The following is a 24,547-nucleotide window of genomic DNA, read 5'->3' on the forward strand; positions in this document are numbered from 1 at the left end:
GCATGTGTGGCAAAGGGTCGGGCACACGTCCTAGTGCGCATGTGCGGCAATGGGTCGGGCACACGTCCTAGTGCGCATGTGCGGCAATGGGTCGGGCACACGTCCTAGTGCGCATGTGCGGCAATGGGTCGGGCACACGTCCTAGTGCGCATGTGTGGCAAAGGGTCAGGCACACGTCCTAGTGCGCATGTGCGGCAAAGGGTCGGGCAGTGGGCAGGGAGATCTCATATTACAAACAGTCATCTGATCTCCATGCCCCACACTGCACCGACCCGACATAAAAATATAACAGTGGTTTTGCACGTAGGGGAAGGGAATGTGTGCATATATACTGTATATATATACAGATATATATACACACATTCCCTTCCCCCACTTGCACACCCACTGTTATATTTATATATAAATTTCCTACCCCCACACGCACTCCCACAGTCCATTTATGGCTGTGTCCCATTGTCGGGTCGGTGCAGTGTGGGGCATGGAGATCAGATGGCTGTTTGTTATACGAGATCTCCCTGCCCGCTGCCCGACCCATTGGCGCGCATGCGCACTAGGACGTGTGCCCGACCCGTTGCCATATTATCAAATTTCCCTACCTATTGCGCGCTTGCGCACTAGGACGTGTGACACGGCTACAGCTGATGCATGACAAAGCCACAGCTGATCCACAACCGGAAATGACGGAGGTATGGAATTCTGATGGGGTATGGTTTTCTGATAGAACACCTACAGTACATTAGACTGATCATTTATTGGTTGGAATTCAATAACAGTTTAATGATAAAAGGTGGAACTTTCTTGAAAAATTACATTGTTGCTGTATATTGTGACATGTGAGGCAAGTGACACTTGCCAATTCGTAAAGGTCAACTTTAATAGAAAAAAAAGGTATAGATAAACACAAAGAAAAACAGGAAATGGTAATACAGTGCCTTGAAAAAGTATTCACACCCCTTGAAATTTCTACAAAGTATTGACTCCGGGGGGTGAATACAAATGCCCCCCCCCCCCACCACACACTTTTCACAGATTTATTTGTATAATTTATCATTTTCCTTCCACTTCACAATTATGGCCACTTTGTGTCGGTCTATCACATAAAATCCCAATAAAATACATTTACGTTTTTGGTTGTAACATGGCAAAATGTGGAAAATTTCAAGGGGTGTGAATACTTTTTCAAGGCACTGTAAAGGATCTCTTTTGCTCCTAAACATTGCTGACCAGTGGCGGCCAGTCTATAGGGGGCGCCGCCCCCCCAATCTGTGTAAAAAAAAAAGAAAATAAATAAAAAAAAAAAAAATTCAATTTCAGCCCACTAGGGGCGCCGGACCTACTACGGTCTATGGGGGTGGGGTTTTGCACCCAACGTGCGCCAGGCAGAGGCGCCGATTGGTGGCCTTCTGGGGGTCATCGAGGCGCAGAGCAATGCGCCCCGACACTCCCACTTTAGTGCTGTCCTGGGCTGATATTGGTCAAGACTCCAGCCTGGACCAATCATTCAGGACTCGGAGGACATCCCGGGTGACGTGACGCGTGGGGGCGGTGCGTGCGTCAGTCACTCACCGTCCCGGCGTCACATCATCACCTTCCCACCCGCCGTCAGACCAGAGAGGAGGGTCGGCGCTTGATCGAGGAAGAAGACAGAAGAAGAGGTTGTCTCGTCTGAGTAGTCCCGACTCCCTCCAGCAGCAGCACGCCAGGCACGGTGACGGCACCAGTGTGAGGTAAGTGAAGTGATGCCTCAGGGAGTCAGGGGGGGGCCCACACACTGCTTTGAAGGGGGCACGCACGCACGCTGGTCTCTGCATTGATGGGGGCACGCTGTGGTCACTCTACATTGATGGGGGCACGCTGTGGTCACTCTACATTGATGGGGGCACGCTGTGGTCACTCTACATTGATGGGGGCATGCTGTGGTCACTCTACATTGATGGGGGCACGCTGTGGTCACTCTACATTGAAGGAGGCCCGCTGTGGTCACTCTACATTGAAGGGGGCACGCTGTGGTCACTCTACATTGATGGGGGCACGCTGTGGTCACTCTACATTGATGGGGGCACGCTGTGGTCACTCTACATTGATGGGGGCATGCTGTGGTCACTCTACATTGATGGGGGCATGCTGTGGTCACTCTACATTGAAGGGGGCATGCTGTGGTCACTCTACATTGATGGGGGCACGCTGTGGTCACTCTACATTGATGGGGGCACGCTGTGGTCACTCTACATTGATGGGGGCACGCTGTGGTCACTCTACATTGATGGGGGCACGCTGTGGTCACTCTACATTGATGGGGGCATGCTGTGGTCACTCTACATTGAAGGGGGCATGCTGTGGTCACTCTACATTGATGGGGGCATGCTGTGGTCACTCTACATTGATGGGGGCACGCTGTGGTCACTCTACATTGATGGGGGCATGCTGTGGTCACTCTACATTGATGGGGGCATGCTGTGGTCACTCTACATTGAAGGGGGCATGCTGTGGTCACTCTACATTGATGGGGGCACGCTGTGGTCACTCTACATTGATGGGGGCATGCTGTGGTCACTCTACATTGATGGGGGCACGCTGTGGTCACTCTACATTGATGGGGGCATGCTGTGGTCACTCTACATTGATGGGGGCACTGCTCACTGGTCACTCTGCATTGATGGGGGCACGCTGTGGTCACTCTACATTGATGGGGGCACGCTGTGGTCACTCTACATTGATGGGGGCATGCTGTGGTCACTCTACATTGATGGGGGCACGCTGTGGTCACTCTACATTGATGGGGGCACGCTGTGGTCACTCTACATTGATGGGGGCATGCTGTGGTCACTCTACATTGATGGGGGCACGCTGTGGTCACTCTACATTGAAGGGGGCACGCTGTGGTCACTCTACATTGATGGGGGCACGCTGTGGTCACTCTACATTGATGGGGGCACGCTGTGGTCACTCTACATTGATGGGGGCACGCTGTGGTCACTCTACATTGATGGGGGCATGCTGTGGTCACTCTACATTGAAGGGGGCACGCTGTGGTCACTCTACATTGAAGGGGGCACGCTGTGGCCACTCTACATTGATGGGGGCACGCTGTGGTCACTCTACATTGATGGGGGCACGCTGTGGTCACTCTACATTGATGGGGGCATGCTGTGGTCACTCTACATTGATGGGGGCACGCTGTGGTCACTCTACATTGATGGGGGCACGCTGTGGTCACTCTACATTGATGGGGGCGCGCTGTGGTCACTCTACATTGATGGGGGCACGCTGTGGTCACTCTACATTGAAGGGGGCACGCTGTGGCCACTCTACATTGATGGGGGCACGCTGTGGTCACTCTACATTGATGGGGGCATGCTGTGGTCACTCTACATTGATGGGGGCACGCTGTGGTCACTCTACATTGATGGGGGCACGCTGTGGTCACTCTACATTGATGGGGGCACGCTGTGGTCACTCTACATTGATGGGGGCACGCTGTGGTCACTCTACATTGATGGGGGCATGCTGTGGTCACTCTACATTGATGGGGGCACGCTGTGGTCACTCTACATTGATGGGGGCACGCTGTGGTCACTCTACATTGAAGGGGTCACGCTGTGGTCACTCTACATTGATGGGGGCACGCTGTGGTCACTCTACATTGATGGGGGCACGCTGTGGTCACTCTACATTGAAGGGGGCACGCTGTGGTCACTCTGCATTGATGGGGGCACTGCTCACTGGTCACTCTGCATTGATGGGGGCACTCTGTACCTTGATTACTGAAGGCCCCTTTCACACTTGTGTGATCTCAAAGTCACGCTATTTTTTACAGCATTTTTTGCCGCGAAGCAATTCCTATTACATTTTTCTGTTTGCACCCCCCCCCCCCCCCAAAAAAAAATTTTGAGCACCAGCCGCCACTGTTGCTGACATCACTCTATGAAGAAGATAAATATATGATATATAGACAGGTGATGATCAATACCTCTGCCTGCAGGTAGTCCAGGGCCTGTTTGATTCTGTATACAAATTGCTCGGGAGAATGATAGATCTGAAAAAGAAAAAAACAATAAAACAAATGTTTTCATTTTTTTTTTTAAATACTTTTCTTTCAAAGAGAAGGATGAACATAACACATTTATGCAGAGATAATACTTGGGTTTAAAGTGGAACTAAACTCTCCTAATCCAACAATCTATGTTTAATCCTCATGCTGCTAGTCTTAGTAAATAGATAGGAAGGGAGATTAGATTTACTTAATTTATACTTTTTTTTCTCATTTCTTCCTTTATTTCCTAGTTTCTGGCCTAGGCCAAATTGATGTCATATATCCCAGAGTCTTCATGGGGGGAGGGGCTTTCTCAGCTAAACCCTCCTGCCTGTTTGTCTGAGCTAAGGGCAGATAGATTCCAGGATTCAGGAAGTAAATGCTACATTATTTATTTGCCCTTAAAGTGGAGTTCCACCCTAATTTTATACTTACCTCCATCTTCTCGCTCTGGGTCACCTGAAAAACAAATGGCTAATCGCATTTTTTTTTTTTTTTACTTGCCTCGTAGCGAAGAAAATATACTCACCTTACTTCCTTCTTCCTCCTTCCTCGGCCGCGGCCCGTCGTCACTTCCTGGCTCTGCAATGATTCCTGGGAGCTGAACGTCATCGCTCCCAGGAATCATTGCGCCTGCACCGGCCCCGACGTCAGCATGCCCAGAAGCTGTAGAGGGATGACGCCAGCGCCCGGAAGTGACGGCGGGGCCGGTGCAGAGCATCGTGGGACTGAAGAAGGCGGAAGAAGACTCCGAAGGGGATCTCGCTGGCTTCAAGCTGCACACATCTGAGATGGCAGCGCTGGACAAGACTTTTTCAAGGTAAGTATTTGTCCTAACAGGTAAGTGCAACCCGGGACAGATCAGAGGCTATCCATTGTGGAATGCACTAGCCCTGACTGTCCCGGGGGTATTTAAAAAAAAAAAAAATTCCAGGGTGGAACTCCACTTTAATTTAACCACTTACCGCAAAGTGACGTATATTTACGTCGGCTAACTTTGCGGTATTATACCGGGGTGATGCCTTTAGCTAGAGGCACCACCCTGGTACCGTGGTTTAGAGCCGGCGGTCGGCTTTCCGTCGGTAATGACCAATGCGGCTCGGGAGCCGCTCGATCGTTACCCTGGTGAGCGGGAGGGGACGTCCCCCCCCATCCGCTGCCTTCCGCGGCTTTGCCCGGGTCTTCTGTCCCACCGAGAGCCCCGAGCGACCAGCCAGAGCGTCCACCGGCTGGATGGAGTCCCGATCAATGCCGGAAGCAGCTTCGATCGGGTCTCCGATGACGTAACCCGGAGGCCGCGCCCATGACGTCACTTCCGGGTTACTGTGCTGCAAAAGGCGGCAGATTTAAAAGACAACTGTATGCAAAAATGCCGTTTTTGGAGTTTTGCATACAGGGAAGTGTAGTGGAGGGGTTTGGGGTCTTTTAGACCCTCGATCCCTCCATAAAGAGTACCTGTCACTGCATATTGCTGTCACAAGGGATGTTTACATTGCTTGTGACAGCAATAAAAGTGATCAGAAAAAAAAAAACCTGCGATAAAGTAAAAAAAATAAAAAATAAAATAAATAGGAAAAAGAAAAAACATTTTTAGCCGCCCCCGTCACCGTTAGCTCGCGCACGAAAGAAAATGTATACGGAAGTCGAGCCGCGAATGAAATCGCTGTTCAAACCACACATGTGAGGTATCGCCGCGATTGCCAGAGCAATAATTAAAAAAAAAGAACTACACTCTAACTCTAAACTGATAACTGTTAAAAATTTAAAGCGTCGCCTATTGAGATTTCTATTGACCGTAGTTTGTCGCCATCCCACGGGTGTGCGCAATTTTAAACCGTAACATGTTGGGTATCTATTTACTTGGCGTGACATCATCTTTCACAATATACAAAAAAAATCGGCTAACTTTACTGTTTAGTATTTTTTAAATGCAGTGAAATGTGATTTTTCGTAATTTTTCCAAAAAAAGGCGTTTTAAAGACCGCTGCGCAAATACCGCGTGACAAAAAGTCAAAAGAATTTCTCAACATAAGAAAGCGTGGAGACATGGATGAATAGGGGGCTTTGAATATTAAAAATGAATAAAGGAGAAGTATCGCCAAAGCTCTTTTATGGGCTTCGTTTTACAATCATTTGACCCACATTCAGCCAATAGCGGGCTGAAGCCTGCTGTTGGCTGATGTCACTGAGCCGGTCCAGGCTCAGCAGGAATCCCAACAATAATGTCAGGATCTGCCCAGATTCCTGACTGTCAGCAGGCTTAGCCTCTCAGCAGGCCTGTGTGTGTAAAGGGTAATTCTTTCTTCAATCCCGGTAACTGCTCTGTCTGCTGACCTTAGATTTGTGTGATTGGTTAGAATTGGTGATTCTGTGTTTTGGAAATTCTTTTGATGAGATCCCTGTGCCAGCTTCCTGGGGTCCCCCCCCCCCCAAGCTCTATTTTTGCTTTATACCCCATAATCATTCTGTGCATTGTCATCACAAGGACGTTAGTGAGCTTGGCGGTAACCAGCTGGGCATTATCTCCAAGAAAACAATGCCTATCAATACTCAATGACTCATTAGTCAATTTATCTCCAGTCATTTGTGAAGATTATGGATGAAACGGTCTTTGTTGTGCAACCAAGGATCATAAACCAGCTCAGTTCTGCAGAGCAAAAATGTAAATCTGGGGTTGTCATATAAACACGCCAGTTGAGAGTAGAGCATTGTTGTCAATGTGGATGCCAAGTCTCTGTACAAGTGACCCATATGACCACCATGCTCCTAGAAGGTTGGCCAACATAGTCACCATCTCACTAGCAGGTGCTCCACATAGTCACCATATCTCTGGCAGGTGGCCCACATAGTCACCATATCTCTGGCAGGTGACCCACATAGTCACCATATCTCTGGCAGGTGCTCAACATAGTCACCAAATCTCTGGCAGGAGGCCCACATAGTCACCAAATCTCTGGCAGGTGACCCACATAGTCACCATATCTCTGGCAGGTGACCCACATAGTCACCATATCTCTGGCAGGTGACCAACATAGTCACCATATCTCTGGCAGGTGACCCACATAGTCACCATATCTCTGGCAGGTGCTCAACATAGTCACCATATCTCTGGCAGGTGGCCCACATAGTCACCATATCTCTGGCAGGTGACCCACATAATCACCATATCTCTGGCAGGTGACCCACATAATCACCATATCTCTGGCAGGTGGCCCACATAGTCACCATATCTCTGGCAGGTGACCCACATAGTCACCATATCTCTGGCAGGTGACCCACATAGTCACCATATCTCTGGCAGGTGACCAACATAGTCACCATATCTCTGGCAGGTGACCCACATAGTCACCATATCTCTGGCAGGTGCTCAACATAGTCACCATATCTCTGGCAGGTGGCCCACATAGTCACCATATCTCTGGCAGGTGACCCACATAATCACCATATCTCTGGCAGGTGACCCACATAATCACCATATCTCTGGCAGGTGGCCCACATAGTCACCATATCTCTGGCAGGTGACCCACATAGTCACCATATCTCTGGCAGGTGACCCACATAGTCACCATATCTCTGGCAGGTGACCCACATAGTCACCATATCTCTGGCAGGTGCTCAACATAGTCACCATATCTCTGGCAGGTGGCCCACATAGTCACCATATCTCTGGCAGGTGACCCACATAATCACCATATCTCTGGCAGGTGACCCACATAATCACCATATCTCTGGCAGGTGGCCCACATAGTCACCATATCTCTGGCAGGTGCTCCACATAGTCACCATATCTCTGGCAGGTGGCCCACATAATCACCATATCTCTGGCAGGTGGCCCACATAGTCACCATATCTCTGGCAGATGATCCACATAGTCACCATATCTCTGGCAGGAGGCCCACATAGTCACCATATCTCTGGCAGATGGTCCACATAGTCACCATATCACTGGCAGGTGACCCACATAGTCACCATATCTCTGGCAGATGGTCCACATAGTCACCATATCTCTGGCAGGTGACCCACATAGTCACCATATCTCTGGCAGATGACCCACATAGTCACCATCTCTGGCAGGTGCTCAACATAGTCACCAAATCTCTGGCAGGAGGCCCACATAGTCACCATATCTCTGGCAGGTGACCCACATAGTCACCATATCTCTGGCAGGTGACCCACATAGTCACCATATCTCTGGCAGGTGACCCACATAGTCACCAAATCTCTGGCAGGAGGCCCACATAGTCACCATATCTCTGGCAGGTGGCCCACATAGTCACCATATCTCTGGCAGGTGGCCCACATAATCACCATGTCTCTGGCAGGTGGCCCACATAGTCACCATATCTCTGGCAGGTGCTCCACATAGTCACCATATCTCTGGCAGGTGGCCCACATAGTCACCATATCTCTGGCAGGTGACCCACATAGTCACCAAATCTCTGGCAGGTGCTCCACATAGTCACCATATCTCTGGCAGGTGCTCAACATAGTCACCAAATCTCTGGCAGGAGGCCCACATAGTCACCATATCTCTGGCAGGTGACCCACATAGTCACCAAATCTCTGGCAGGTGCTCAACATAGTCACCAAATCTCTGGCAGGTGGCCCACATAGTCACCATATCTCTGGCAGGTGCTCCACATAGTCACCATATCTCTGGCAGGTGGCCCACATAATCACCATGTCTCTGGCAGGTGGCCCACATAATCACCATATCTCTGGCAGGTGGCCCACATAGTCACCATATCTCTGACAGGTGGCCCACATAATCACCATATCTCTGGCAGGTGGCCCACATAATCACCATATCTCTGGCAGGTGGCCCACATAATCACCATATCTCTGGCAGGTGGCCCACATAGTCACCATATCTCTGGCAGATGATCCACATAGTCACCATATCTCTGGCAGATGGTCCACATAGTCACCATATCTCTGGCAGATGGTCCACATAGTCACCATATCTCTGGCAGGTGACCCACATAGTCACCATCTCTGGCAGGTGGTTCACATAGTCACCATATCTCTGGCAGGTGACCCACATAGTCACCATATCTCTGGCAGGTGACCCACATAGTCACCATCTCTGGCAGGTGACCCACATAGTCACCATATCTCTGGCAGGTGCTCAACATAGTCACCAAATCTCTGGCAGGAGGCCCACATAGTCACCATATCTCTGGCGGGAGGCCCACATAGTCACCATATCTCTGGCAGATGGTCCACATAGTCACCATATCTCTGGCAGGTGCTCCACATAGTCACCATGTCTCTGGCAGGTGACCCACATAGTCACCAAATCTCTGGCAGGTGCTCAACATAGTCACCAAAACTCTGGCAGGAGGCCCACATAGTCACCATATCTCTGGCAGGTGGCCCACATAATCACCATATCTCTGGCAGGTGGCCCACATAGTCACCATATCTCTGGCAGGTGGCCCACATAATCACCATATCTCTGGCAGGTGGCCCACATAGTCACCATATCTCTGGCAGGTGCTCCACATAGTCACCATATCTCTGGCAGGTGGCCCACATAATCAGCATGTCTCTGGCAGGTGGCCCACATAATCACCATATCTCTGGCAGGTGGCCCACATAGTCACCATATCTCTGGCAGGTGGCCCACATAATCACCATATCTCTGGCAGGTGGCCCACATAATCACCATGTCTCTGGCAGGTGGCCCACATAATCACCATATCTCTGGCAGGTGGCCCACATAATCACCATATCTCTGGCAGGTGGCCCACATAGTCACCATATCTCTGGCAGATGATCCACATAGTCACCATATCTCTGGCAGGAGGCCCACATAATCACCATATCTCTGGCAGGTGGCCCACATAGTCACCATATCTCTGGCAGGTGGCCCACATAATCACCATATCTCTGGCAGGTGGCCCACATAATCACCATGTCTCTGGCAGGTGGCCCACATAATCACCATATCTCTGGCAGGTGGCCCACATAATCACCATATCTCTGGCAGGTGGCCCACATAATCAGCATGTCTCTGGCAGGTGGCCCACATAATCACCATATCTCTGGCAGGTGGCCCACATAGTCACCATATCTCTGGCAGGTGGCCCACATAGTCACCATATCTCTGGCAGGTGGCCCACATAATCACCATATCTCTGGCAGGTGGCCCACATAGTCACCATATCTCTGGCAGATGATCCACATAGTCACCATATCTCTGGCAGGAGGCCCACATAATCACCATATCTCTGGCAGGTGGCCCACATAATCACCATATCTCTGGCAGGTGGCCCACATAATCACCATGTCTCTGGCAGGTGGCCCACATAATCACCATATCTCTGGCAGGTGGCCCACATAATCACCATATCTCTGGCAGGTGGCCCACATAGTCACCATATCTCTGGCAGATGATCCACATAGTCACCATATCTCTGGCAGATGGTCCACATAGTCACCATATCTCTGGCAGGTGCTCCACATAGTCACCATATCACTGGCAGGTGACCCACATAGTCACCATATCTCTGGCAGATGGTCCACATAGTCACCATATCTCTGGCAGATGGTCCACATAGTCACCATATCTCTGGCAGGTGCTCCACATAGTTATCATATCTCTGGCAGGTGACCCACATAGTCACCATATCTCTGGCAGATGGTCCACATAGTCACCATATCTCTGGCAGGTGACCCACATAGTCACCATATCTCTGGCAGGTGACCCACATAGTCACCATCTCTGGCAGGTGGTTCACATAGTCACCATCTCTGGCAGGTGGTTCACATAGTCACCATCTCTGGCAGGTGACCCACATAGTCACCATATCTCTGACAGATGGTCCACATAGTCACCATATCTCTGGCAGGAGGCCCACATAGTCACCATATCTCTGGCAGATGACCCACATAGCCACCATCTCTGGCAGGTGACCCACATAGTCACCAAATCTCTGACAGATGGTCCACATAGTCACCATATCTCTGGCAGGAGGCCCACATAGTCACCATATCTCTGACAGGAGGCCCACATAGTCACCATATCTCTGGCAGGTGACCCACATAGTCACCATATCTCTGGCAGGTGGCCCACATAGTTATCATATCACTGGCAGGTGGTCCACATAGTCACCATATCTCTGGCAGGTGGTTCACATAGTCACCATATCTCTGGCAGGTGGTCCACATAATTATCAAATCTCTGGGATGGTGGCCCACTTGTCACCATATCTCTGGCAGTTGGTCCACACAATCAACAAATCTCTGGCACGTGGTCTACATAGTCCACAAATCTCTGGCAGGTGATCCACATAGTCACCAAATCTCTGGTAGGTGGGCCACATAGTCACCAAATCTCTGGGATGGTGGCCCACATAGTTGCCATGTCTCTGGCAGGTGGCCCACATAGTTGCCATGTCTCTGGCAGGTGGCCCACATAGTTGCCATGTCTCTGGCAGTTGGTCGACATAGTCACCATATCTCTGGCAGGTGGCCCACATAGTCACCATATCTCTGGCAGGTGGCCCACATAATCACCATATCTCTGGCAGGTGGCCCACATAATCACCATGTCTCTGGCAGGTGGCCCACATAATCACCATATCTCTGGCAGGTGGCCCACATAATCACCATATCTCTGGCAGGTGGCCCACATAGTCACCATATCTCTGGCAGATGGTCCACATAGTTATCATATCTCTGGCAGGTGATCCACATAGTCACCATATCTCTGGCAGGTGCTCCACATAGTCACCATATCACTGGCAGGTGACCCACATAGTCACCATATCACTGGCAGGTGACCCACATAGTCACCATATCTCTGGCAGATGGTCCACATAGTCACCATATCTCTGGCAGATGGTCCACATAGTTATCATATCTCTGGCAGGTGACCCACATAGTCACCATATCTCTGGCAGATGGTCCACATAGTCACCATATCTCTGGCAGGTGACCCACATAGTCACCATATCTCTTGCAGGTGACCCACATAGTCACCATCTCTGTCAGGTGGTTCACATAGTCACCATATCTCTGGCAGGTGGCCCACATAGTCACCATATCTCTGGCAGGTGACCCACATAGTCACCAAATCTCTGGCAGGTGCTCCACATAGTCACCATATCTCTGGCAGGTGCTCAACATAGTCACCAAATCTCTGGCAGGAGGCCCACATAGTCACCATATCTCTGGCAGGTGACCCACATAGACACCAAATCTCTGGCAGGTGCTCAACATAGTCACCAAATCTCTGGCAGGTGGCCCACAAAGTCACCATATCTCTGGCAGGTGGCCCACATAGTCACCAAATCTCTGGCAGGTGGCCCACAAAGTCACCATATCTCTGGCAGGTGGCCCACATAGTCACCATATCTCTGGCAGGTGCTCCACATAGTCACCATATCTCTGGCAGGTGGCCCACATAATCACCATGTCTCTGGCAGGTGGCCCACATAATCACCATATCTCTGGCAGGTGGCCCACATAGTCACCATATCTCTGACAGGTGGCCCACATAATCACCATATCTCTGGCAGGTGGCCCACATAATCACCATGTCTCTGGCAGGTGGCCCACATAATCACCATATCTCTGGCAGGTGGCCCACATAGTCACCATATCTCTGGCAGATGGTCCACATAGTCACCATATCTCTGGCAGATGGTCCACATAGTCACCATATCTCTGGCAGGTGACCCACATAGTCACCATCTCTGGCAGGTGGTTCACATAGTCACCATATCTCTGGCAGGTGACCCACATAGTCACCATATCTCTGGCAGGTGACCCACATAGTCACCATCTCTGGCAGGTGACCCACATAGTCACCAAATCTCTGGCAGGTGCTCCACATAGTCACCATATCTCTGGCAGGTGCTCAACATAGTCACCAAATCTCTGGCAGGAGGCCCACATAGTCACCATATCTCTGGCGGGAGGCCCACATAGTCACCATATCTCTGGCAGGTGGCCCACATAGTCACCAAATCTCTGGCAGGTGCTCCACATAGTCACCATATCTCTGGCAGGTGACCCACATAGTCACCAAATCTCTGGCAGGTGCTCAACATAGTCACCAAATCTCTGGCAGGAGGCCCACATAGTCACCATATCTCTGGCAGGTGGCCCACATAGTCACCATATCTCTGGCAGGTGGCCCACATAATCACCATATCTCTGGCAGGAGGCCCACATAGTCACCATATCTCTGGCAAGTAGGCCCACATAGTCACCATATCTCTGGCAGGTGGCCCACATAATCACCATATCTCTGGCAGGTGGCCCACATAATCACCATATCTCTGGCAGGTGGCCCACATAGTCACCATATCTCTGGCAGGTGCTCCACATAGTCACCATATCTCTGGCAGGTGGCCCACATAATCACCATATCTCTGGCAGGTGGCCCACATAATCACCATATCTCTGGCAGGTGGCCCACATAGTCACCATATCTCTGGCAGGTGGCCCACATAATCACCATATCTCTGGCAGGTGGCCCACATAATCAGCATGTCTCTGGCAGGTGGCCCACATAATCACCATATCTCTGGCAGGTGGCCCACATAGTCACCATATCTCTGGCAGGTGGCCCACATAATCACCATATCTCTGGCAGGAGGCCCACATAGTCACCATATCTCTGGCAGATGGTCCACATAGTCACCATATCTCTGGCAGATGGTCCACATAGTCACCATATCTCTGGCAGGTGCTCCACATAGTCACCATATCACTGGCAGGTGACCCACATAGTCACCATATCACTGGCAGGTGACCCACATAGTTATCATATCTCTGGCAGGTGACCCACATAGTCACCATATCTCTGGCAGATGGTCCACATAGTCACCATATCTCTGGCAGGTGACCCACATAGTCACCATATCTCTGGCAGGTGACCCACATAGTCACCATATCTCTGGCAGGTGACCCACATAGTCACCATCTCTGGCAGGTGGTTCACATAGTCACCATCTCTGGCAGGTGACCCACATAGTCACCATATCTCTGACAGATGGTCCACATAGTCACCATATCTCTGGCAGGAGGCCCAAATAGTCACCATATCTCTGGCAGATGACCCACATAGCCACCATCTCTGGCAGGTGACCCACATAGTCACCATATCTCTGGCAGGAGGCCCACATAGTCACCATATCTCTGACAGGAGGCCCACATAGTCACCATATCTCTGGCAGGTGGTTCACATAGTCACCATATCTCTGGCAGGTGGCCCACATAGTTATCATATCACTGGCAGGTGGTCCACATAGTCACCATATCTCTGGCAGGTGGTCCACATAATTATCAAATCTCTGGGATGGTGGCCCACTTGTCACCATATCTCTGGCAGTTGGTCCACACAATCAACAAATCTCTGGCACGTGGTCTACATAGTCCACAAATCTCTGGCAGGTGATCCACATAGTCACCAAATCTCTGGTAGGTGGGCCACATAGTCACCAAATCTCTGGGATGGTGGCCCACATAGTTGCCATGTCTCTGGCAGGTGGCCCACATAGTTGCCATGTCTCTGGCAGGTGGCCCACATAGTTGCCATGTCTCTGGCAGTTGGTCGACATAGTCACCATATCTCTGGGATGGTGGTCTACATAGTTGCCATATCTCTAGCAGGTGGGCCACATAGTTAGCATGTCCCTGCCATGGTGGCCCTCACAGTGGCCATGTCCTCAACAGGATGGTCCACACTGTCATTGTAGCAAGCTGATTAATGTAGTCACAGTTTCTCTGGCAGGATGGATTACACCATGTCCCCAGCAGAGCCACTCACCTAATCACCATATCCCTGGCAGGGTGGTACATGTACTCATTATGCCCCTGGAAGAAAGACTCATAGTGTCTGTGTATCCCTGGAGGGGTGATGCTTGTAGTCACCATGCCCCTAGCATTGGTTATAGTCATTTAAATATCTCCACAGCAAGGTGGCCCAGGTAGTTGCCATATTCCTGGCAGTATGGGCAAAGTAGTCACCATGTTCGTGGCAAGATAACCAGTGTGGTTGCCATGTCCCAGGCAGTGTAACCTATAGAGTCGCTATGCCCTGGCAGGGTGGTCCATGAATCCACCATGTCCCTGGCAGGTGGTCCATGAATCCACCATGTCCCTGGCAGGGTGGTCCATGAATCCACCATGTCCCTGGCAGGGTGGTCCATGAATCCACCATGTCCCTGGCATGAAGGCCCATGTGGTCACCACGTCCCTGGCTTTAGATATAGTCATTTAGGTATCACCGTCACTTACTGGGTTCTTGCAGATTCCGCACAGATCATTTCCTCCGATGAAGATAGTAAGCAGTTTCCAGTCTTCCGCGTAATTAATTCTCTGATAAAAATAAATGAATACAACAATAAATAAATAAATAAATACATAACAAATGGAGGCATTCAATGAAATAGAAGCACTTTATCTATACGTTTAAACTGGAATCCTTAAAACTCAGATTTTTTGATGTCAGAGGTTATGTTCCTACTGCTACCAATAACAATTTTTTGGGTACAGCCTCACATGACCGCACAATTATCAGTTAAAATAACGCAAAAAATAGCCTGGTCATGAAGTGTTTAAAAAATGTCCATTACCATGCTGATGAGGGGGGAGGGGAAAGAAAAGATAAAATAAAAGCAGATTAATCTTCAGCTTCTCTACTACAGTGATACCTCGGTTCACAAACTTAATTCGTGAACTGACTCTGGTTGCGAACCGAATTGGTCGTGAATCGAGGCACATTTTCCCATAGGGTTCAATGTAAATCCGGTTAATCCGTTCTGACCTTTTTTTTGGGGAGTTTTTGAAGCACAAAAATATGAAACAAATGACAATACACATTAGTACAGTATAGTAATGTATAAAGAGAGAACACTAACCTTGGTTGAAATTACTTCTGGCATGGAGGAAGGCAGGTGGGAGGCGGGTGGGAGGCGGTTATTTTGGCCTAGGCCAACAAGGCCCAGGCCTAGGGCAGCACTTTTCAAGGGGGCAGCAAAAAAGCCACCCTCCCCTCCACCTGAGACTCTATTGACCACTGGTTGCTAGAGCCGCCTCTCTCACCCCCCCTCTCTCTCGCTCTCACTCATCCCCTCTCACCCACCTCCCCTCTCTCTCTCCCTCCCTCTTCCTCTCTCTCTCTCACCCCTCCTCTCTCTCTCCCTCACTCTCACCTCTCTCTTTCTCTCTCATCCCCCCTCTCTCTCTCATCCCCCCTTCCTCTCTCCTACCCCCTCTCTCTCTCTCATCCTCCCACTCTCTCTCTCATCCTCCCACTCTCTCTCATCCCCCCACTCTCTCATCCCCCACTCTCCCTCACTGCCCCCTCTCTCACCCCCCTCTCTCACCCTACCCTCTCTCACCCCCCTCTCTCTTTCATCCCCCCTCACTCTCTCTCACACCCTACTTTCTCTCTCTCATCCCCCCGCTCTCTCCTTGATCCCCCCTCTCTCTCTCATCCCCTCTCTCTTTCACCCCCCTTTCTCTCTCCCTCCCTCCCCCTCTCACCCCTTCACCCACCACCCTCTCTCTCTCCCATCCCATCTAATCCCCCCTCTAATGCGATCTCAGGGGTTCATGCTGGGACTTGTAGTCCTTCAATCATGGAGGGAGTCACATCCGTTAAAAAGGAGTGGGGCAAATTTACATAGGAGGGGCGCGCAATTTTAGTCTTGCCTAGGGCAGCACAAAACCAAAATACACCACTGGGTTATTGTTTGGAGGGAGAGTCCCCCTCCATAAGGACATCGGGGGGATCTCCTTCAGGAGTTTCCTCTCTCCTTTGTTTCCTAGCTGCAGGCTCATATTGGGAGTCCAGTACAGTAAGCACTCAAACGGGTGAACTGTACAATACAGTAGTACAGTACAGTACTGTATGTGCTAAAAAGCACACCAAAAAGCAAAAAGTCACTGAAAGTGTCTTCACAGTACTCACAGTACTCACAGTACTCACGGTACTCACAGTACTCACGCTACTCACAGTACTCACGCTACTCACGGTACTCACGGTACTCACAGTACTCACGGTACTCACAGTACTCACGGTACTCACAGTACTCACAGTACTTCTTTCTGTGTCTCTTCTTCTCTCCACGATCTTCCTACAGGAAATCCCGACCATGTGACAGCCTGAAAATAGCATTAAAATGGCCGCGGCTCCTGTTCGTGAACCGAAGCATATTTTTATGAACTTTTCTGTTCGTGAACCAAGTTGTTTGTGAACAGAAGCGTTCGTGAACCGAGGTATCACTGTATATCCTCAACTGAGAAGACGTTCTGCCTGGATATAGACTTTGATGGAATCTGGCCTATGGATATTTCTCCACTCACCTTTGTAATATTCATCCTCTTCAAGGCTGTCACCAAGTTCTTGGCCTGATCCAGCATATCACTGAAAGGAACGGAACACAACCGGGTCAGAAACATTGATCAATCCCACTGAATACAGAGCAAGCGCAAATACAGACAAGAAGAAAGCCATTGGTGGAAGAAAGCCATAAGAAGTCCTGTTTGCAGTTTGGGAGAAGCCATGTGGGGGACACAGCAAACATGTGGGGGGGAGGAGCTCTGCTTAGAGGAGACCAAAATTCAACTTTTTGGCCTAAAGGCAAAACGCTATGTGTGGGGGAAAACTAACACAGCACATCACCCTGAACACACCATCCCCACTGTGAAACATGGTGGTGGCAGCATCATGGTGTGGGCATGCTTTTCTTCAGCAGGGACAGGGAAGCTGGTCAGAGTTGATGGGAAGATGGATGGAGACAAATACAGGGCAATCTTAGAAGAAAACCTGTTAGAGTCTGCAAAATACTTGAGACTGGGACGGAGGTTCACCTTCCAACAGGACAACGACCCGAAACCTCCAACCAGAGCTACAATGGAATGGTTTACATCATGGGTGTCCAACCTTTTGGCTTCTCTGGGCCACATTGAGTGTAGAGAAATTTTCTTGGGCCGCATATAAAATATATACTATAGTTAAGGTGTATAAGTAATAAAATGCCGCTGTGCCGCTGAGCCCCCCGCACTAATTTAACACAACTAGAGGATAATGAAATGAAATGAAATCAGTATAAGGAGGTTTACTTCTTCTGAGAGATAATAAAGGAACACTCCTTCAGTGATTTGAAGTGGTCATGGTGGTAGGAGTCAGAAACACTGCACATGCTCCCCTCCCCTCTGAGGCAGACTCTGCCTAACGTTAGTTGGAAGCTGCTGTGGCCGTGCCCCCGACCCAACTTCCTTTGTCCTCAGCAAAAAAAAAATTGTCAGGGGGCAGTGGGCGGCATTGCCGCAGGTTGGACATACCTGGTTTACATCAAAGCATGTTCATGTGTTAGAATGGTCCAGTCACAGTCCAGACCTAAATCCAATATTATCATTTCTAAGTTGAAAGGTCTTACTCTGCTTTGGCTCCTGGAACGGCTCGGTTTAGGCGGGATCGTGTCAGATGATGGGAGCCTTTCCCGGTGGAGTACCCCTGGATATCAGGATTAAACCTCCGGAGAATGTCTGCAGATGGAAAGCAGTAGAGTTAGGTAGGTACACAGCAGTATTATTATACCAGTGTAATAATCCGACGATTGAGGTCATTTCACTGCAGCTTTAAAGCCTAACTCCACTTTTTATTGTCCCTTTAATTCGTTTGGGCCAGCTTGGCCCACATGAACTATTTAAAGGGACATGAAATGTGCAGCTAGGCTTTAACCACTTTACCACCGGAGGATTTTGCTGTCTTACGTCCAGGCCACTTTTTGCGATTCGGCACTGTGCGACTTTAACTGAGAATTGCGCGGTCGTGAGATGCCGTAGTCAAACAAAATTTACGTCCTTTTTTTCCCCACAAACAGAGCTTTCTTTTGGTGGTATTTGATCACCTGTGCGATTTTTATTTTTTGCGCTATAAACAAAAAAATAGCGACAATTCTGAAAAAATAACAATATTTTTCACATTTTTTTATATGAAATTCCCCCCCAAAAAAATGTAAAAATCAAAATTTTTTATCATTTTAGGCCAATTTGTTTTCTGCTACATAATTTTTGTAAAAAAAAATCGCAATAAGCGTATTTTGATTGGTTTGCGCAAAAGTTATTGCGTTTACTAACTAAGGGAAAGATTTCTGTCATTTTTGGTGTTTTTTTCTTTTTAACGAGTAATGGCGGCGATCTGCGATTTTTTTTGCGGGACTGCGACATTGCGGCGGACAGATCGGACCCTTGACTGACATTTTTGACACTTTTGGGGGTACCAGTGACATTACTACAGTAATCAGTGCTATACATATGCACTGTTACTGTAAAAATGACACTGGCAGAGAAGGGGTTCATTTTATTGGAGAGGGAGGGGTTAATGTATGCCTGGTGCTTACTGACATGTGTGGGGGGAGGGGACTGAGTGACACAAGGACAGATCGCAGGTTGAGCTATGCTGAACCCTGCAATCTGTCACTGTCTGTCACTTAGGAGATCCGCCCGCTCTGTTTACACAAGCGGGCGGATCTCCACACTCGATTCCCCGACGATCGGGGAAGAGCAGCAGTGATCGCCGCCGCTCCTCCCCTGGCCTGACTCCCGCTGTGACTGAATACAGTGGGAGTGAGCCTCCGGCGGCGCGCGGGCGCCGCCGAGAAGGGGGAGTGTCTGGCGACGTAGGTCTACGTTGTCAGCCCTACAAGAGCCACTTTGCCGCAGTAGAGCTCTAGTGAGCAGCGGCAAAGTGGTTAAAGTTGATCTGCGGGCAGATATTAAAGAGACAATATAATGGAGCTCTGTATTTATCACACTGACGAAACGCGTCGGGTCCCGTGAATGTCACTACGTCACTTTCGGTCTGTGGAGCGCAATTGGAACACGGAAACGCCGTTCCGGATTGTATTATCTCCAGCCGGTTCTTATACTTTGATATGTAAATTACTACTAATTTTAATAAATGGTGTTCGGAAATACTACACTATAATCCTCCCTACATTCTATTCATTAATGCTGGGAACCTGAAAACCACGCTGAATATCGAATGGACCATAGTGGGTATCTTAAGGGCTATCTGGATCCTGGAACTGCGCCAAATATATAGTGTCTCATAGCGGGTTACCATAGAAACCCCAAACCCTAAGGGGTATCTGGTAAGTGGGCTGTGCATGCGGTGGAGGTGGAGGAGAGGACACACCCACTAAATGGATGTCGGTGAATGATACTTACCCACCATCACCAACAATCAGGGATCTTCAAACTACGGCCCTCCAGCTGTTGTGGAACTACACATCCCATGAGGCATCGTAAAACTCTGACATTCACAGACATGACTAGGCATGATGGGAATTGTAGTTCCTGAACAACTGGAGGGCCGTAGTTTGAAGACCCCTGATAGACACTAAAAGCACTTTACTTGGATTTTGCCACATTGGACATTATAATAATATTGATTACTAATTATTTACTATTTATTTATTTATCACGGACTTTCACGATTCACTTAACTATGGATTAATTTATATTTAAATTTTGAATTTTATACTTGTATTCTCACTCCCTGGATTAATGTGATGGGGGATGGGAGACCGGGCATCTCCAAGATTTTAGAAGCCAGATAGTGATCCAGCCCCCAAGATTCCACTGATACCCGAATATCAGTTTTGGACGGGCTTTAACGTTTTGCCAACCGACCGCCGCAGATATACTGCAGCAGGCTGGCTTGGCTGCGCGAACCGCTATACCTGTACGGCGGTTTGCGATAGTGCTCCTGGGGGCGCATACCCGCCCCCATTGGGCAGTGGGGAAGCCGATCCACGGGGCCAGCGGCTGCGATTGCCACCGGGGACCCGGGTTCGCTCCCTGTGGAGAGAGAACGATCTGCTGTTGTATACACCACAGACCGTTCTTCTCTCTGGAATGGTCACAGAGCTCCTCCTATTTAGGATCACAGGTCTCTGTGTTGATTCCACAAGCCCCTCCCCCACACAGTTAGAAAACATCACCTAGGCTCAACCCTTAACCTAGACCATCACCTAGGCTCAACCCACTTAACCCACTTAACCCACTTAACCTTTTGATTGTCCCTGGGTTAACCCCTTCCCTGCCAGTTTCATTAGTACAGTGACAGTGCGTATTTTTAGCACTGATTACTGTAGTAATGTCACTGGTCCCCCAAAAGTATCAAAAATGTCAGTCAGGGGTCCGATCTGTCCGCCGCAATGTCGCAGTCCCGCTAAAAATCGCAGATAGCCTCCATTAATAGTAAAAAAATAAAAATAAAAATGACATAAATCTTTCCCCTAGTTTGGAGATGCGATAACTTTTGCGTAAACCATTTAAAATACGCTTATTTGTTAATTTTGTTTACTAAAAATATGTAGCAGAATACAAATTGGCCTAAAATGATGAAAAATTTAGATTTTTACATTTTTTGTATTGGGAATGTTTTATAGCAGAATGTGAAGAATATTGTTTTTATTTCTTTTTCAGAATTGTCGCTCTTTTTTGTTTATAGCGCAAAAAATAAAAATTTGCAGAGGTGATCAAATACCACCAAAAGAAAGCTCTGTTTGTGGAAAAAAAAGGACATCAATTTTATTTGGGTACAGCGTCGCACGACCGCGCAATTTTCCATTAAAGTAACGCAGTGCCGAATCGCAAAAAATGGCCTGGTCATTCCAGTCCAGAAGTGGTTAAAGGGGACCGGTCATTAATACTGACAAGGTACAAAGTTTAAAAAATCTTTCCTATGGAACATACTTGCCACTGTGGTGACATTGCTGAGGTCTTCATCTCCACCGATACTGCATAGAGGAAGAAGAGCCATAGTCATTAAAGAGATACATCATCCATCCATCCATCCATCCATCCATCCATCCACCTATCTATCTATCTATGGATCCATCCATCTATCCATCCATCCGTCCATCCATCCATCCATCCATCCATCCATCCATCCATCCATCCATCCATCCATCCACCTATCTATCTATCTATGGATCCATCCATCTATCCATCCATCCGTCCATCCATCCATCCATCCATCCATCCATCCATCCATCCATCCATCCATCCACCTATCTATCTATCTATGGATCCATCCATCTATCCATCCATCCGTCCATCCACCTATCTATCTATCTATCTATCTATCTATCGATCCATCCATCTATCCATCCATCCATCCATCCATCCATCCATCCATCCATCCATCCATCCATCTATCCATCCATCTATCTATCTCTCCATCTCTCCATTTCTCCATCTATCCATCTATCTATCTATCTATCTATCTATCTATCTATCTATCTATCTATCTATCTATCTATCTATCTATCTATCTATCTATCTATCTATCTATCTATCTATCTATCTACAGTATCTATCGATAGCGATATTAATTAAACACACACACTATATTACCAAAAGTATTGGGACCCCTCTCTATATACACTATATTACCAAAAGTATTGGGACCCCTCTCTATATACACCATATTACCAAAAGTATTGGGACGCCTCTCTATATACACTATATTACCAAAAGTATTGGGACGCCTGCCTTTACACACACATGAACTTTAATGGCATCCCAGTCTTAGTCCGTAGGGTTCAATATTGAGTTGGCTCCACCCTTTGCAGCTATAACAGCTTCAACTCTTCTGGGAAGGCTGTCCACAAGGTTTAGGAGTGTCTATGGGAATGTTTGACCATTCTTCCAGAAGCACATGTGTAAGGTCAGGCACTGATGTTGGACGAGAAGGCCTGGCTCGCAGTCTCCACTCTAATTCACCCCAAAGGTGTTCTGTCGGGTTGAGGTCAGGACTCTGTTCAGGCCAATTAAGTTCCTCCACCTCAAACTCACTCATCCATGTCTTTATGGACCTTGCTTTGTGCACTGGTCCAAATCATTTGGTGGAGGGGGATTATGGTGTGGGGGAGGGGAGGATTATGGTGTGGGGGAGGGGAGGATTATGGTGTGGGGGTGTTTTTCAGGGGTTGGGATTGGCCCCTTAGTTCCAGTGAAGGGAACTCTTAATGCGTCAGCATACCAAGATATTTTGGTCAATTTTATGCCCCCAACTTTGTGGGAAGTGTTTGGGGATGGCCCCTCCCTGTTCCACCATGACTGTGCACTAAACATTGGCATCTTCTGACCAATGACTACTCTGTATCAAAATATGTCTCTAAGGGATCATCTCACTGCGAGTCCCTATCAGAGCAATACAAAAAACTCCCCACTACCAAGAGGTAGATATCGGTGTGGAAATTGGCCAAGGTCCCCATGGGTGACGGGGGGGGGGGGGTATCCGCTTACCTAATGGTGAATGGTATAAACCATGGAACTATGCTGACTGCACTACCCAAGGGGATATCTACCTTATGTTATGCCAGTGTAAAGCGTTTTACATTGGTAAAACCATACGCCAACTTAGTCATAGGATAGGAGATCATATCTATTACTCTGGTAATGGAAAGAAACTCACTCCAATCACCAAACATATACGGCTGCCCCACAGATATGACAATTCAGTTATCAGTTACTACCCACCCTGTATTATCTGTAGAGGAAAATGTATTTGAGAATTCAAGGCAATTCTCACAATGTTATTAATTCTGTCCACACAAATCCTCGGTCAGTGTTCAGAAAATAAACCCAGGTATGTGTTATAGCTGACTTACTCAGTTATACACAGGCTGCCAAAAAGCATGCAGGCAAAACTCATCTGTCTTGTGTAGTTTAGACATTGTGCTGCAAACTGCCAGGGCTTCTTTTCTCAGAAAATAGGTACAGGATCTCATCCACAAACCCCCAAAACCCCCCTCCCCCACCCACACACACACCCTCCAAACCGCATCAAATAGTGGGTGTGGTCAAATGTCACTAACAGTGGGAGGGTCTTAAAGGGACATTGAATACAAAGAGTATATTACGTACATACTGCAGAGTTTAGGGGTGCACACAGAGTGCAGAGTTCGGGTGTGCGCTACGTACATAGTGCAGAGTTTAAAGGTGCATTCCATATAGAGTGCAGAGTTTAGGAGTGCATTCCATATAGAGTGCAGAGTTTAGGAGTGCATTCCATATAGAGTGCAGAGTTTAGGGGTGCACACAGAGTGCAGAGTTTGGGAGTGCGCTACGTACATACTGCAGAGTTTAGGAGTGCACTACATACACAATGCAGAGTTCAGCCTTCTTCCACAGCTGCTTACCTCTTCATTTCCATCCACATCTCATTTTCACCCCTCTTCAGCTCTGACCTCTGCATGCAACCCCCTCTCCACTGCCCCATCTTCTCCCCACCTCTTTAACCACCCCCCGACCACCCTCCGCTTTTTTACTGCGGCAGGGTGGTTCTCCTGCGCAAACCGACGTAAGTCTTCGTCGGTTGCGCACGGGAAGCTAGGAGGCGAGCCCGCGCCACCAGCGGCGTGCTCCCGCCCCCACTTGGCAGCGGGGAAGCCGATGCACGGGTCAGGCGGCTCCGATTGCCTCCTGACACCCGCGATCGGATGGTCGGATGTTGTAAACACAGCCGAC

The 24,547-nt window shown here is 48.8% G+C and overlaps 1 protein-coding gene across 1 annotated transcript in view; it reads right to left on the minus strand.

Moving 5' to 3' along the window:
• Nucleotides 1–24,547, minus strand: part of PLB1 (phospholipase B1) — a gene marked incomplete at its 5' end in the record, with an annotated part of 217,657 nt that overhangs the window by 124,084 nt on the left and 69,026 nt on the right. The window contains 5 exons of the mRNA XM_082251005.1: nucleotides 3,974–4,039; nucleotides 15,290–15,370; nucleotides 17,363–17,423; nucleotides 18,439–18,547; nucleotides 21,767–21,810. Of these exons, the coding sequence (XP_082107131.1) occupies nucleotides 3,974–4,039; nucleotides 15,290–15,370; nucleotides 17,363–17,423; nucleotides 18,439–18,547; nucleotides 21,767–21,810 (361 nt within the window). The remainder of the gene's footprint in view (nucleotides 1–3,973; nucleotides 4,040–15,289; nucleotides 15,371–17,362; nucleotides 17,424–18,438; nucleotides 18,548–21,766; nucleotides 21,811–24,547) is intronic.

This window comes from Pelophylax lessonae, assembly GCF_965119305.1.
Source record: "Pelophylax lessonae genome assembly, chromosome: 3".
Classification (NCBI taxonomy): domain Eukaryota; kingdom Metazoa; phylum Chordata; class Amphibia; order Anura; family Ranidae; genus Pelophylax; species Pelophylax lessonae.